This window comes from Ptiloglossa arizonensis, chromosome 4 (genome assembly GCF_051014685.1).
Source record: "Ptiloglossa arizonensis isolate GNS036 chromosome 4, iyPtiAriz1_principal, whole genome shotgun sequence".
Taxonomy (NCBI): Eukaryota; Metazoa; Arthropoda; class Insecta; order Hymenoptera; family Colletidae; genus Ptiloglossa; species Ptiloglossa arizonensis.
The window spans coordinates 23,253,532-23,271,315 of record NC_135051.1 but is presented as its reverse complement, the minus strand read 5'-3'; the positions used below and the strand labels follow the sequence as shown (position 1 = coordinate 23,271,315).

General features: G+C 42.5%; 1 protein-coding gene across 3 annotated transcripts in view; it reads left to right on the top strand.

Moving 5' to 3' along the window:
- Positions 1–1,760: 1,760 nt before the first annotated feature.
- Positions 1,761–17,784, top strand: part of LOC143146387 (uncharacterized) — a 30,036-nt gene continuing 14,012 nt past the window's right edge. Inside the window, exons 1-4 of one of the 3 annotated variants that reach the window (XM_076310636.1) lie at positions 1,761–1,950; positions 8,851–9,206; positions 12,326–12,535; positions 14,727–14,855. In XM_076310636.1, the coding sequence (XP_076166751.1) occupies positions 8,901–9,206; positions 12,326–12,535; positions 14,727–14,855 (645 nt within the window). In that variant the 5' untranslated portion in view covers positions 1,761–1,950; positions 8,851–8,900. Of the gene's footprint in view, positions 1,951–4,212; positions 4,512–8,850; positions 9,207–9,451; positions 9,546–12,325; positions 12,536–14,726; positions 14,856–17,784 lie in introns of those variants that run through there. The other 2 variants (XM_076310637.1, XM_076310638.1) reach the window with 2 other exon arrangements.

Sequence of the window (17,784 nt, the reverse complement as noted above, 5' to 3'; positions counted from 1 at the left end):
CGAGTCGAATATAGTACACAATTTCTACTCAACTAAACTGTACAGTCGAGGTGAGTGTACAGTTCACGATTTTCACTCAAATAAAGTGTCCACTCGAGTCGAATATAGTTCACAATTTCTACTCAACTTAATTGTACAGTCAAGATGAGTATAATAGTTCACGATTTCTATTCGACCAAAGTGTTCAATCGAGTCGAATATAGTTCACCAATTTTATTCAAATAAAGTGTCCACTCGAGTCGAATATAGTTCACGATTTCTACTCAAATAAAGTGTTCAATCGAGTCAAATATAGTTCACCAATTCTACTCAACTAAACTGTACAGTCGAATCGAGAATAGTTCACTAATTCTACTCAAATGAAGTGTCCACTCAAGTCGAATATAGTTCATGATTTCTACTCAAATAAAGTGTCCACTCGACTCGAATATAGTTCACAATTTCTACTCAACTAAACTGTACTCAACTGTACTTCTACTCAACTCAACTAAACATCTTTTTCAAGTGTTAAATTTTTACTTCACATTATCGCGTATCGTATCAGAGGGCCACTCTTCAATTGACGATAATTTAAAAATAAAACAACTTCCCTCGCCTCTGTTTCACTCTCGGTTCGTATATCAGAAAACAGCGCAGCCCTCTTTTAATAAACGTAACCGAGACATGAATTACGAACCGGCACGGTTCCTCGCGCATTATTAATATTTCGCGCGAAGAAAGGGACGAGCGTTAAAAATTCGTGCCATTCTCCCCGTAGCGATTTATCGCCGCCACCCGAAACGAAAAATAGCAAAAGCTATAGATTCTCGTTAATTATTCCGCTACAGGGGGAATCTCTTTTATCACGCGAGTTTTCGAGAACCATTTTTCAAGAATTTAACTTTCCGGCCCGAATTAATTTTTCACCAGGACAATGAAATCTTACTCGCAGAGAAACTTGTTTGCAACTCGAAGAAACTACACGGAGAAATGTACAGTATGAAACTGAAAAGATTGCACTTGGATAGAATTCAGAGACAACTTTCACAACTTTTTGACAATTTTACTGTTCACAAATCTTTCGTGTACTTCTCACATTCGTAAATTTTATTTTAAAATCGTTATCTATATCTTTATTGCTACCTTTGTTTATTCATTTGTTAACGTCACCATTGGTTAATATTTCATGTCGTGTTAACCAACGACTAACGTTACTATCATTGTAACCCATTTTACGAGCGAAAAGATTTCATTTTATCACGAACGTTACTCAAGTGCAATCTTTATAGCTTCGTACAGTAGTTGAAGTGTTTTCCTGGCTTTAGTACTCTCTTCATATTTTGTCAGACATTCAAACGACGATTTCACGGAACAACTATCGGAATCGTAACTTTCTTTCGTATCTTGAACATTGCTCAAGTGCAATTTTCATAGGTTCGTACAGTAGTTGAAATTTTTTTTTTTGTCAACATTTTTTTCCACGATATCACGGAAGATTTATTGGATTTAGATAAGTAACCAAACTTATCATTTAAATTGTAACAAATTTTTCGGATTGTTAATCATTCGCGAATTTTCGTTAATTTCTATCTAGCTTCGAGCGTCCAACGCACAAAGAGAACAATCAAAAAGTTGTTGGCTAGTTGAGCGAACTTCACACCGTTAGACTCGTTCCCACGTTAGTCACACGTGAGTAATCTTACGGCAAAGGCCGAAAACAAAGTGACTCGGGTGACCTCAGATACACGACTAATTGTAAAGTTGTCGTTCAACCAGGCAAACGTCAGTCTTCTGGCGACAAGCGAAAGCACCGGTTCTCGCGCGGTCATCGGAATTCGAATACGTCGAACACGTTTATCACTGTTTCTCGGAAGAGTTTAACGTTATCTCGTTGAACAATTGTGGTCGAAATAAACATTCGAAGCGAGTGCACACGGACGAATTAATATCGCAAGAAAATATATACACACGGTAAATATCAATTTTATCTTGACATTTATTTTGTTTCTTATATCTTGATTGAATCAATACTATCTTTTGTCGGTGTCTTAAATTAACTCTCGTGAGTTTTACGCGAATGCATAACCGATAGCTTGGTGTTTGTTCGTAGATATTTTTAATTTACCTTCTTTGCATATTACGCGAGACAATGTTTCAGTTTTGTTGCATACTTTCTACGATCGTTAAACGAATATTTTTACAATGAAACTATTGTTGCATAGATATTGAAGTGTCCCAAAAAAACAATTCAAATTTCTATCAAAACAATTTAAACACACATATAGAAAAAAATTCATTCGTCCAAAGTATTCAAAAATTTTTAACCACGGGATGTCTACCGAAACAATTCAACCCTTTCATCATCAACTCACGTTATACCACAGCATGAAAAATTGCAAGAGTTCCCGTTCTTTGTTAAAATTACTAAAACGTAAAAATTTACAAAATTGTATATAATTCGTTTCCACAAATTTCATCTAATATTTCGTTACTGAAGAATCTGATATTGTTAACTACACACACAGAAGAAAAAAGAGGGAAAAAAAAGATTAAATCGTCCACAGTTGATTCGAAAATCTCTAACGCGCGCCAATAGAGCGTCTAGCGTCTCATTCCCGATTCGTCGTCGATTCGCCTAACCGTCTAAGCTGTCTGTACGTCCGATCAAACGTAGCACGTGTTGCTTCGATCATAAGTTTTACAGAGTGACCGTCGAGAACCGCGCGACGTCCACCGCTACGTGACATTCGTCGACTGGTTTCGTAAGCGGTCGTTGGTGGTGCACCGACGCGAAAGCGACACGACTCGACGCGAAAGCGACACGACTCGACGCGAAGCGACGCGTCTGGCTGTATCCACTTCCGCTCGGCGCCCTCGCGTCTGACAGACATCATCTGACTGTTCTTCGATTCCGCGCGCGTGCATCGTCGTCGTCGCCGGCTGCACCTGCCGCGCCGATACGCGCGTCCGCGCAGATAGGAACGCGCCTACCTTGGCGATAAAACTCGCCGCGGTTTTTTGCGATACGACCCGCGCCGGCGAGGTGGTTGACACGGTAGGTATGCGAACCTGATCGCCGATAGAATAGGTAGATTCCTCTGGTCTTGATTTTTCACCCTTAACAGCGAAGAGAGAGCCGCTTTCAGTGGGATAGGGGGAGGGGGTAGGGGGTAGGGACCGCTGCCGACACTCAGACTGCCTCTCGAGTGTGTTAACCCTTCGTAGAGGAGGAGGAGGGGGGGGGGGGGGAGGAGGAGGAGAAGGAGGCGGGTTTTGCGTCGACGCTTTGTCGTACGCGAGCCTCGAGCGCGAGTGTTTTATCGTATCATTGGGAAAGTGGACACGAAGTCGCGATTCGTCGAATTCGGGTCTCGGGGATCGTGAATGTTCCGGGGGTGGGGGTACTTTCGGGGAGTAGTTTTCGAATAGTCGAATCGTTATGCCACTGCGGTCGTGTGGCTGGACGGTGTAGTGCGGTGTGTTTTGTGACGTGGTGCGTTTTTGAATGATATTCGGGTACTCGAGTACTCGAGTAGTGACGGTGGAATAGTTGTGAATGTTCGAATATTCGAATATTTGAATAGTCGAGTATTGTGATATTGAAGTATTGGAATATTCGAATATCGTAGTATTGAGGTATTGGAATAGTCAAATATTTTAATGTGGAGGTGTTTGAATACTCAAATACTATAATACTGAAGTATTGGAATAGTCGAATATTATGATACTGAAGTGTTGGATTACTCAAGTGTTAGAACACTAAAGTATTAGAGTACTCGAATTCTGGAATACTCAAATACTAGAATACTGAAACATTGGAATACCTAAATATTGAAATACTTAAATAGAGAAATACTAGAATACTAGAAATAATAGAAATACCACTCAAATACTAGAATACTGAAACATTGGAATACCTAAATATTGAAATACTTAAATAGAGAAATACTAGAATACTGGAAATACTAGAAATACCACTCAAATACTAGAATACTGAAACATTAGAATACCTAAATATTGAAATACTTAAATAGAGAAATACCTAGAATACTAGAAATACTAGAAATACCACTCAAATACTAGAATACTGAAACATTAGAATACCGAAATATTTAAATACTTAAATAGAAAAATACTTAAATATTGGAGTACTCAAATATTAGAATACTCAAATATTAGAATACTCGAATACTAGAATACTCATACATTTGAATACTCGAATATTAGAATACTCGTACATTTGAATACTCCAATACTAAAACTTCAAATACTCGAACACTAAAGTATTCGAATGCTAGAATGCACAAACGTTTCACAATAATAAACAACGACTCTTTTTGTACATACACAAGAGAACGAAACTCGAATGAAACAAATATGAACACCGAGTACGTACAAGGGATAGAAAGTTGAGAAAATATAGCAAGATTAAAGTAGTCTACGAGTGGTTCCCATTTATGGCACGTTCCAGTTATAGGTTCATTGTCACCGTAACTCTTGCCAAGCTGTGCAGCGAAAACTTTTCAGACCCGGTATGTGCGCGCAATTGTAAAAAAAAAGAAAGAAAGAAAGAAAAAAAAAAAGAAACCCTAGCCTTTCGTTTTACATTCGCGTAATAAATTCGATCGCTTCGGGTCACCCGGAACATTGAACGCCCCTTTTCTTCTCGCTGAAATAAAATATCAGATATTGAGAAATACAAACTGTGTAGAAACGATTTACTACGAAACGGACTCGTGTCCGCGAATGTGTTCACCGTTTTACAGGGTTCACAGTATCGCGGTGGGCAGGGTAATGAGATCATTGCAAAAGTCTCGCGACGTATGTAAATGCGGACGCAAACCTGATTGTTTCCACCTACGACACAGCCTTCTTGTACCGTTGACCGTCTTCAGGGTTTCCTAGAAGCAGCCAGTAAATTGCGTCGCCCTCCTTTCGATTAGCGTCTAACTCGATTTATGCCCGGGATTCTAGCATACCGGCAGTAAAGATGTACAATTTATGCCCCCTTCTAATTTTGGGGGCGTCGTTAGCCCGTTTGTGATCGCCGAATTTATTTATCTTTCCCCTCGCAATTTCCATCTTTCGATATTTCACTCGCGAGAAGTGCACGCGAAATGTCGCGTGGTAAAAATCTTGAAAAAGAAAAAAGAAGAAAATGGCAAAATTGTGACGGGAGCATCACATTGTAGAGGTTACTCGTGACGAACGAAATTTGATCACACTTTTCAAAAATCTCGAGGCTGATTTCGTCGATTAAATTATTCATCGTGTATCGTTCTGTTACGTTATCACAAAACGCTTTCGGTCTCAATGTTACCTTATCGTTGAACGGGAATATTTATACCTCGTTTATCGTCGTCTTCTGGGTCGTGTCACAATGTCACATTGTCGGGAGAATAGCGTGAGTCGTACGAATAATATTTGTATTTATTACAAAGTGGCTACCAGTCAACAGTAGGGCAAAAATAGGTCAAAGTATCGCGTTCTCGTGTTCCAGCATACATCGCAATATCACGTGTTTCACAGTTTGCACAACTAGATCGCTGGCCCAGGTTATCATTGACGGACATGTCATGACATGTAAAACAGCGTGATTCGTTAGAAAATCACAATAGTAATATTGTAATAGTTGGCTAGGAATTTCGGTACAAAACTGAATGAAGTAAATCACAATGCTTTATTGACATAGAACAACGTGACTCTCGAGTACTATGATTTCTATAACACGGCACGGTTCGCTCAAGGATCACAAATAGTTCATAAAAATTTTGTTACAAAGTGTTACCCGTCACGGGATTAGAACAATAATCTGCTCGCGCTAAAGCATCGTGAATCCCAATACTGTATTGTCGAAGATAAATCACAATGCCGCGTCACAAAGTACCATGAATCACAATAGTGTACTATTAGAGAACGATACAAGGCACAATGGTTCGATCGTGAAATGTGAGTCACGTCGCTAAATTCACAAAGAATTTACATAAATCACAATACCGTGGCACAAAGCACCATGAATCACAATGTTACTCTATTGAAGACCAACACAAATCGCAATACCCCAATTCCGAAACTCGAGTCACAATGCTACATTCACAAGGACCAACATAAGTCACAATACCATGTCACAAAGCACCGTGGATCACAATGTTACTCTATTAAAGGCCAACACAAGTCGCAATACCCCAATTACGAAACTTGAGTCACAATGCTACATTTACAAATATTAACACGAGTCACAATACTATGTCATAAACTATCATGCATCACAATGTTACTCTATTAAAGGCCAACACAAGTCGCAATACCCCAATTACAAAACTTGACGATGCTACATTCACAGAGTTCAACAGAAGTCACAATACCATGTCACAAACTACCATGGATCACAATGTAACTCCATTAAAGACCAACACAAATCGCAATACCTCGTTTACAGGACACGAGTCACAACGCTACGTTCACAAAGACCAACACAAGTCACAAACTACATCACAATGTTACCCTATGAAAGACCAACACAAGTCGCAGTAATCTGTCCACAGAACGAGAAATAATACCAGGTTCCCGAAGAACAACCCAAGTCGCCCCAGTGAGGTTCTCTCAAGGCAACGTAGACCCACCATCGGATCACAATAGTACCCTGTCAGGGAACGGACGGTGGCGTTCGCCGGGTGGCAACGAAAATCGATGAAAAGAGGAAGCAGGGAAACGGGTATCGCCGATTTCTTTCGCGGCGTGCAGGCGTGTTCGTAGCTCATTGAACGGGGCATTGTTCCGCGGGCTTTTAGTGGGCCACGATCGAAGGTTCTCGTGGCCCGTCGTTGCAGAATTTGCTTTAATGAAAACGATCATGGCGATCCCGCGCCGGTTTATTTCCCCATGAAAGCGTCGACTACCTCGACTTAACTGTGAGGTCCTCATTGTCCGGCTCCGCCAATTAATGGTCCTCGACGGAACGAGCAATAAGAGGAAATAAAAATGCAATGAAAGGTTTTATTGGCTATCATTGGCCGGCTACTGGATGCTGCACTCGGTCTCCGCACCCTCGCTCACGAAAACGTTCCATTGTTCTTTGCAATGGCCAAACGGTCGCAAAGACCCAACCGATGAGAAACCGGTGACTTACGATCAAGAACGAGCCCAAAGAATTACCGAACTGTGCCTCGATTAATTTCCGCCGATTAACGTGTTCGATAGCGCGTACAGGGCTGATCGATCGTTCAATCGAGGAGTGAGTGTTGACGCTCCTCCTCCTGGAACGTAATTGTTTGCTCGATAAATATCATCTGGACGGTAGACGTCTAACCCCTTCGCGGACAACACCGAGGTCTTTCGTGGGAGGGTCGGTATTTTCTGGTTTTAAAATTTTTGGAAATTGCGTGATCTCGAAGGGGAACGTGAAACGTTTTGTGCGGATAGAATTGAGTTAAATGCACCTTGAGGAAGTAGGGGATAATTTCATATACTTGTTGTACCGCTAGATACACCTCGATAATAGTTCGAACGTAAGGGAGAATTCGATACAGTTTTTGTAACATTGGATACGTTTAAAGAAAAGTCCGGAAGATGATGGTGCGTCTAGTTGATAGGTTACATCGTGTTCGTAGGTGTCTAAATGAGCGTTGCAATTTGTCGCGACGACACACGATGTTTCCGTCGCTAAACTCGTTAGGCGTTGATGCCACGACCGATTATTTCGGATATGGTATTCCTTGTGTTAGACACGAGCGCATTCGTATCTGATCTAATGACACGTGACAGTAATTAATGAGTAATCAAACGTGGCGTGCATCGTTGCAGCGATTGTACGTGATCGTATGTATCATAACAGACTGTTGTTATCATCACTATTTTTACATCGGTGCGTGACTCTACCGTTCGACGAACGGTATTGAACTCTAGCTGCTCTTTGTTGTTCCAATTTCACGACAGCTACTCTACACAATCTACAACGCTCGCTTCCGCATGAAACATTAACTTTTAAACTCGATGTAAATTAATCTGCACTCGAGTTCGACTAATGGAAGAAGCCGCTCGAGGCAGCGAAGACTTTTCCTACTCATAGAGCCCTTGGCAAGAAAAAAGTCAGCATTAGTTTCTCACCTGGCTGTATAGTGCGATCAAAATCAGATATCCGCTGAAGGTTTCTTATCCGAGCTATTACCACTCTCACATACGCTCCGCCCATTGCCGTATACGCTCCACCCACCCAACTGAATCAATAGCCTCGTTTAACGAGAGTCATAGTAAAAGTACCTCCGATCAGTAGATCGCATCGTGACTGCCTAAATTTACCGAGTCACCTATCCCCACTCTCACCTACGCTCCGCCATACAGGCTCCACCCTCTACCACTAAATTAAAAGCCCCATCAAATCAGACTCACGGTAAAAGTAAAGATCTCCCTAGTCTGTAAATTGCATCGCGCCCTGTATCTCGAAAAAACTATCGAGTCACCTATCCCCATTCTCAGCTACGCTCCGCCCTCTACCGTATAGGCCCCGCCCTCTAACGTATAAGCTCCGCCCTCTATCGTATAGACTCCGCCTTCTAACGTATAAGCTCCGCCCTCTATCGTATAGACTCCGCCTTCTAACGTATAGGCTCCGCTTTCTATCGTATAGGCTCCGCCCTCTATCGTCTAGGCTCCGCCCTCTATCGTCTAGGCTCCGCCCTATAGCGTTTAGGCTCCGCCCTTTAGAATACAGGCTCCGCCCACTACAACTACATGAAAATCTCCATCCACCGTAGACTCGCGCTAAAAATAGACACCCGTGGACATCTCAAAAGTCCCAAATCTCATTAAAAAAAAACTCATCTTATCGTTTCATCAGGATCTCTCTAACATGTTTGTACCGTTTTGTTCCAGGCTGGTCAGCATGATATGATAGCAGCGACCGTATCAATCTCCCCTGAAAGATGAAGAATCCTTACCTCCTCGCGTGCTTCCTGCTACTGCCGCTGGTGCTGGGCCTGACTCTACAGGAGGACGACCTGGTGTTCGACGATGTCGGCGAAGACAGCGCAAGCACCGCGGCTACCGTGGTCAGCCATCGTTACGACGATTCGAGAACGAGCTGGCACGACTATAAGCGGCAGCGCGACGCCGACAGGCACCAGGTCGAGAGGCTCTGGGGCGTGCCGCATGTCGTTGTCCCTGTTGGCCACGAGCTCAAGCTGAGGATCCCGCGGCAACCGTTCACCGAACCCGCGGACTATTACCAGGTGAGAAGGCGCGGCTACTCCCGGCTGATTTTCTTCCCTCCCCGCATCTGGACGTCGGCCAGCAATCGTGTACCGATCCTGTACACTCGTCTGGGATTTATTCCCTCGCCCACGTCCCGGCCAGCACCTACCCTTCCCCCTCCTCCGCCTTGTTCCTTTGTTTTTGAACCTCACCGGTGGGAAACGGATTCTCAGCGGGGTTGGGCCAGCCCTGTCGACAGCTTCTGTTTTTCAGGGATTCGTTCGGCGACGCTTGGTGGAGTGGGGGGAGGGGGCGTGTTCCTGTCGCGGTACTCTGGAAGCAATTGAAGGCTCTGGACATTCATTGGACCCAAGCTGGTTAGATCTCTTGATGCAGTTTGTTGGTAGATCGCGATAATAGACTTCTTCGAAATTGTATACTTCTCTTCAGTCATGGTCCACCATAGTGCATAATTTTGTTCATAGTCGATGTACAATTTTCCGCGATCATAGTCCATCAATAAGGATCTTTTGGGTCGTAATATTTTAAGTGTTACCTGGATACTCATTTTTTGCAAAGACATTTCTGTTTGCATAGTTGTGGAGAATGTTGGATAATGTTACTGTAACATCATCGGGATCATTCATTCGGGGTTTTTCATAGGGATCTTCAAGGCGACACCAGCTTGTGATACACTACGATGAAAACGAAATTACCCAATTGACTGTCACAAATTCGTCTGCTTCGTAGCTTACGCGATACTGATACGTACTAAAAGAAAAAATAAACACAAGGGCGTTCGCTAATAAGTGAATCCACAGACTGATGTCATTCCCTCAGTGTTTCGTTGCATTGCTGTTTCAAATTACCACTCTCCGCCAGTTGCGCACCCGTTTCGTGAGATCCGGATCGCAACGACAAGCCTCGAAACTTCCAGTCCCTCGGTGATTCACCGGTTTCGCTCTAATCGTGAAAACTTCTCCAACTTACCTTATCGCGAAAGAATCGACAATGCACACGCACGCGCGATGCACGATCCACCTAATCATTTGCACTTAAACTCGCATTCCACTCCGGTTGCGTTCCCAGCGTCTCATAAGTCAGCCACGAACATCGCTGAAGAGCCACTGATAAATTCTTCCCTCGCTGCAAGTTGTTCGCGAAGTCGTGCACTCCGCTGGCGCGTTTATTGTGTGCCCACGAAGTCAAACTCGTTGACGAAGAAGTGCCTAGTTGCTGTTATGGGCGTCTATTTCGGTATCAAAGAAGTGCAGCAAAAGCTCGACGCTTTGTTTAACCGAGTAGCCGGGACAACAAGTAGTTCAATGCACCCTAATTTGTCGGACGGTGAACGGGACAGGGAGGAGGAGTGGAGAGGGCGAGAAAATTCCGTGGGTTCCGTTTTCGAGCGAATTCTGGACCGTCGCCAGACTTCGTACCTTGATCCTTCCACGGTGAACGTTTGCAGGACGTACTACGTACATACTGTCTTTCATTTGCCTCCTTTTGTCGGCGGGTGACAACGTCGACCCCGAGAATCTATATTCGTGATTCAATTTGTCTTGGGCCGCCCGCCGCCGTGGTATAACCGGAAATCCGCTTGACTTTTGCACGTTCCGCACCCCCCACCCCACGCCTACCTTCATCCTTTACTTTTATCGAGGAACTTGGTGCGTGCTTCGGGGCACAATAGAGACGGGAACTCGGGCAAAATTTCCGACAGCGCTCCGCCGCCAACTTTTCTGATCGATGAAATTGTTCGTGCGTCGTGTTTCAATGCATGCTGCTTTGGTTCTATTTTTTTTTTTTTTTTTAAACTTTGTGATGTACGGGGATACGATGTATCGTGATCGTGAAAAGTTTGAGCGACATGGTTCGTTAAAGGACAGGGTCAGGATAGTGGATTATTATGGGTGAGTGAAATTATCACATGGTCAAAATTGTGAAGATTTTTTTACTTTGTGATGTATGTATTGTGATCGTGAAAAGTTTGGGTAACGCGGTTCGTTAAAGGGTCAGGATAGTAGATTATTATAGGTAGGTGAAATTACCATATAGTGAAAATTGTAAAGATTTTTTTACTTTGTGATATATGTATTGTGATTGTGAGAAGTTAGGGTAACGTTGTTCGTTAAAGGGTCAGGATAGTAGATTATTATAGGTGAGTGAAATTATCACATGGTTAAAATTGTGAAGATTTTTTTACTTTGTGATGTATGCATTGTGATCGTGAAAAGTTTGGGTAACGTGGTTTGTTATAGGGTCAGGATAGTAGATTATTATAGATAGGTGAAATTACCATACAGTGAAAATTGTAAAGATTTTTTTACTTTGTGATATATGTATTGTGATCGTGAAAAGTTTGAGCGACGTGGTTCGTTAAAGGACAGTGTCAGAGTTATAAATTATGTTTCTTGTCTTAATAAAATTGTAAAGATTAATGGTAGATTGCAAGTAAATAACAAGGCCTTCAACCAGTCACAGTGTCACGACTTTTGTGACGTCACGTAGTTCACGGAAAGATACAGTCGTAAGACTTTATCTTAGGTCAGTAGGAGTCATGAATTGGATGGCAAACAAATCGCTGTAACATCATGAGAATCGTAATGTCACTATATATACAACGTTACAAAGTGCATCAAATATATAATGTTACAAGGGCAGCACAATTCAGTAGGCACAGATTACTGGCATATCACAAGTAACTTGCAATACCCTTTCACAGTGTCACGACAGTTTGTGACGTTACATGGTCCAAAAATAAATACACCCTCAATACCGAATCAACGTATATCGATCACAAATTATATTTATTCGCAAAAATAAATATCACAATGCATTCACAACGATCACAATTTTTTCACAAACTCAATTCACAAAGAGGGATCACAGTTTTATCATTGAAAATCGCAAACACAAATCACAATTGTTCACAAAATGGTCCAGATTATCGATATATATCGTAAACAAATCACAATATTTGATCGTCACAAAACTCCATGATCCCCAGTGTCCTGTATTAGACCCCAATAATCCAGTAGAGGATCACAAATAATACAAAGCATTCAAGGTCGCGATATATTCCTTTGGATCGACACGCGATTGTCGTACAAAAATTAATTTTCTTCTTTCGTTTGCGCAATGTTAACGAAAATAGCTGGTCGACGCGAATGGAAACCAACTGATGCGATGGCTGTACTGGGACGACGCGGCGTCCACTCTGATGGGCGTGCCATCGAAAAAGGACGTGGGTAGTCATCGGTTGAGCGTCAAGGCCATCGGAATGCACGGGGAGACTGTGAAGGACCTGTTCGTTGTGCAGGTCGTTCCTGAGAAGCAGGAGGAACTGAAACACAGGGATGGAAAGGTGAGGTCCTTATCTCTCGGCCCAGGCCGAGATATCGCAACGAGCTTGTCGTTAGCGGTGAAAACATTCCGTTGGCAACGGTTCAAGTGTTTCCTGAATGAACAACAGGTACCTCCGACTCGGCTTTCCAAGGATTAATTGTACGGATCGGTAACCTGTTGTTCGAGTTCGATACTTTTTCAGATTGGTCACGATCCACCGGGAATTTTTCGCGAATTTCCGTGTTTCTTTATCCACTGCGACAACAACTCGAGGACACCGCCCCGCTTTCGTGTTAAATCCGAAGATCGACGTCGACAACTGTACGTCGCGACGCGGCGTTAATTCGTACGTTAATTCTTCGTGACGGACTGTTCTAAAATATACAAAAATATTTCAAATTTAATTTCGAACAACCAATTCTATTTAGTGTAATTTATTAGTTATATTTTGTTCGATTTTCGAACACGTTTGATATATTTATTAAATTGTTCGAAAAGTCAGTTCGTTTTTTTTTTTTTGGTGAAAATGAAACACGATTTTTTAGAGGGTATAAACATTTGATTAAATTATACATTCTCCATTTTGGAAAACGAAATCACTTTCCGAACAACACGATGTGCAGTTACAATTTGAGAAAGTTTCAATTCTACGTAGTGAAATTTATTGAAAAGTTTTCGTTCAATTTTCACACGTTTTCGATGTATTTGTATGGGTGTGATTTGAGAAAGTTCCAAGAGCAGAGAAACTTTTTTTTTTTTTATCAATTTTGACCGGTTTTGCAAAGCGTCGAGCCTTGGAGTAAGTTTAGTTTAATTACTATTGAAATATTATTGAGGTTAATTAAAATTCGGAGAAATTTACATAATTTTTTTCTTAGTGTTCGACCTCGAGTTTTGAAACTTGTGACGTAACTGGTCAAGGATTTACAATAATTTTTCTTTTTTTTTTAATTTTCTTTGAACTGGACTGATTCATCGATCGTTACGAGTAACGATTCCTTCGAAAGTCCGGCTCGCTCGATCGTTGCTAAATTCGGTTAGCCAACCGGAGCTGTTAACGAAGCGATAAATCAATTATCTCGTTAATCGGTCTCGTTGGTTCGTCGAGTAACAAGCGCGCGCGCGTGGTTTGACTTTCGCGCGCGATATCTCGCGTTGATCATTTTAATCGACCGCGAGCCGATTTTCGGAAGCTCGATAATTAATTGGCCTCAATAACTCACTCGTTAAATCGTTTGACGGAATAATCTCGTTTATCGAGATGCTCTTTTACCGTGTTCCACGAGTTAATCGAATTACCATCGGATAATCGACGCAACAAGCCCGCCATTTTGTTTTTTTTTCCTTTGATCGTCCGATTCGACAAAATCTCATTCCACATTTTCGACAGCCATTCCTCTTGTTACTCCAACCGGAACGAACCGTTCATAATTATTAACAAAAAGGATTTTATTTAAAAAAAAATACCTCTGAACAAAAATCAAATTCAACTATCAAAATTTATCAAAAAATATCACTAATCAGAATCAACCACCGACTACTAACATTATCACATTAAAAACTCAATTAGTCGCTCAGAGGCATTCTTTGCAATCGCGTACAGTACATAACAAAACTACACGCACCTCGCTCGACACGAACCGCTCCGTGTAATGTAACAATCGATAAAAAAAAAAAGTGTACACCGACCAGATAAGAAAAAGAATGCCTCCGAGTGGAATTCAAATTTATGAAAAATATTATCCACCGCGATAAACCAACGATTAATAGCGTGGTTGCGATAAGAAGGCAATTTGTCATTCGGAGGCATTCTTTTCAGCCGCGTGCAGTACACGCATGCCTTCGTACGAGCCGAAGAATTGCATATACCGGGAGGGGAGTACGAATGACGAATAGGGGTATGTGAGTAACGTGAAAAGGGGGTTTATTCGACTCGCGTGCAAGCGTATCGTGGGACACGGAGCTGTTAACAAAGCGTACCGCGTGCAGCACGATTACATCGGTATGCCGCATTTAAATCTCGTGAAGGAATTAGTCTCGTAGACGCTGCTGATTGATGCCAATTGATCGTTACGCGGTGTGCGTCAGCCACACTCGCGCGCCTCCTCGCATACAGCGGACAGCACGGCCTTAATTCTATGGGGGTTTCGCACACTGACACCGTTCGCTGACAAAAGCGGCCAACTGAAATGGAACGTCTCTGATTTTAGACGCACTGCAACGAGGAGGAGGACCAGACGCTGCTCACGGTGTTGCTGGACACGCGGTACGACAGCCTCACGCCGTCCGAGCGAGTCAATATCATCGACAACCTCGCCGGATTCTTGGGACTGCACGTGGTACAGTATCATTTCAGTCGAGCGTTTCGGCGATCGCAGCGCCACCCCGCTAACAGTCGCGCGGCCCGCCTCGATAGCCGGCTCTTACCCCCCACCGCTTCACTCTGACGCGTTCTCGCTCCCTCGGCTCCCCCCACTCTAACCTCACTCGCTCCCGGGCAATTGATTCTCACGATTGGGAGAGTTAATTGTACATCGGAATTGCCAATTGTCGATTTCAATTTTAATCGTCGACGTAATTAAATTTTCACCGACATTTGTGTACACCATGTACGCGCGTTACACAATACTCGTTAAGCAAACGTTTCGAAGATTTTATTAATCGTGATTGTTTAATCGCAAATAGGATTACAGTTACGGTTACGATGGTTATTATTGTGTAATTGTACTCGTTCCGCGATTACATTTGACGAGGAATATCGTAATCGAGGTTCGATTACATTTGCCAATCTTAATTGCACGATTTATCGTCAACTGTATTCGGTAATTAATCTTCGATTGCATTTGAAAGGTACAATTATCATTGTACTGAATTTCGATTACTTTTCAAGAATCTTCGATTACTTTTTGACAGTTGTAATCGCGGTGACCTTCAGTTACTGTTGACAGTTGTGATTACAATGGTCTTCGATTACTTTCGACAATTGTAATCGCAGTGACCTTCGGTTACCTTTGACAATTGTAATTACAATGACCTTAAATTACTATTGACAGTTGCAATTACAATTACCCTCGATTACTTTTGACAATTGTAATCGCGATTCAGTTACTATTTTGACAGTCAGTAACACGACCCTCGATCACCATCAACAATTACAATTACCATTTTAACGACCTTCGATCACCTTCGGCAAGCACAATTCAAATCGTATCGACCTTCGATCACACTTAGCACCCGCAATTGCGATCGAAACGACCCTCGATCACATTTGTCGCTCTCAATCGCAGCGACCTTCTCCACGATAATTGCACACAGTTGCACACTCCCTGCATCCCGCCGCAACCAGGTGCCCCCAACCCCCACCACCACCACCACCACTCGTCCCTGAAACGTTCGTGTCTCGGTCCCATAATCCTCCCGGTTGATTTCTTTCCTGAATCTCGGTGCATCGTCACCGTCCTCACCGAGCACCATAAATCGAAATACTCACCACCCAAGACGCAAGATTTCTAAAAATACAACGTCCGTCCATCGTACGCGAAACTCCGTTAATAATAATAATAACAACACTAATAATAATAATAATAGTAATAATAATAATAATAATAATAATAATAATAATAATAATAATAACACTAATAATAATAATAACAACAACAACAACACTAATAATAAAAGTAATAATAATAACAACAACACTAATAATAATAATAATAATAATAATAATAATAATAGAAATTGCGTTTCTCGTTTCACCGCGAAACGTTGAAAGTTCGCGCGTTGGAAAAAAAAAAGGAAAGGCTTGCGCGCGCGCGCGCGCGAATGAGTCACGGGCAAGGATGTCGGGAATAACGCGTTTCCTTCTACCCCGACGCTGGCGATTAAATTAATTAAGAATTCCCTCGGCGTGGTGGAAAAAAGAAGGAGAAGAAGAAGAAGAAGAAAAAAAAAAATGAGGAAAAGGAAGAAAGAAAGAGAAGAGGAGGGGGGAGGGGTAGGAAGAAAAGGAAAACGCCGCTCTCAAAGGCGTCCAATTTATGCTCGCTGGAACGAAAAGAAGTTCCTCTACGCCGGGATACTTTTTAAGTTGAAAATTTCCCGTATTATGTCGAGGCCGTGATGCATCTTCTATGCCAGGACGCTGCGGCCTCCCAGCGTCGTAAAGTTCCCGCTCGTAAAGGAGCGAGCCCGGCGCGCTCCCCGTGGAACTTTATCAAATATTCTCCGCCGTGCCGGCATCGGTTCCCGCGCGGGCGCATGCGCGCCCGGAATTGGGGCGCCTCCGTTAGGCACTTCAACGATCTCTCGTATTTCACCAATTAAACTTCTCAGTTCGTCGTTATTAACGAATCGAGCGGGACGCGAGCGCGAGCGCTAGCTATTCCTTCGATTGCCCGTTATCCTGTCAGCCAATGGGATCGGGCGACGTAAGTGCACCTAAATTGGACCGCCCCCTCGCCGCCCCCCCCCACCCCACCCTCGGTCATCGATTCATTTCGCTGATACGCGATCGTTAACAATTCGAAAACACGTATTTCGTTTAAAGGGGATCAATTGGAGAAATAACCCAGAGTATTCAGAGTTCCTAATTATTGTAAATTTGTTTAATTATTCGAAGAGTTAAAAATCATCTCACATTGGAGCCTATTGCTCGATCTACCTTGAATACCGTTAATCGATCACCGAACGATCGAAAATGTCGAGGTTCGATGTCTCTAAAACTGTCGCTGGAAAATGTACGACGAGGTTCGATGTCTCTAAAATTGTCGCTCGAAAATGTACGACGAGATTCAGTGTCTCTGCAACCGTCGCTAGAAAATGTACCACGAGGTTCAATGTCTCTAAAACTGTCGCTAGAAAATGTACCACCTGGTTCAATGTCTCTACAACTGTCGCTCGAAAAGATATTAGCGATTGAGTTGATGTACAAAAAAGAGAAAATTACTGTATTTGGTACATTATGATAATTACCCTTTTGTTTTTACATCAGTTGCGCTTTTTTACACTTAAACGATATATTCATTTCGTAATATTTGTTTACAAGTATTAAGTATAAACGAATACGCAATGTCCGTGCATTGTTACGTAAAGACAAAGTACAAATTTAGTATCGAAGTTGTTTTATTCACGGTTCATCGCACAGACTTCCGTTACTGAATAAAATAATTCAGATGACAGTTATAGGGACACTGACAGTTATCGGGACATCTATCCCAGTTTTTCGCGGACATTTTCCATGAAATATCCTTTTATATATTCGCGTTCAGT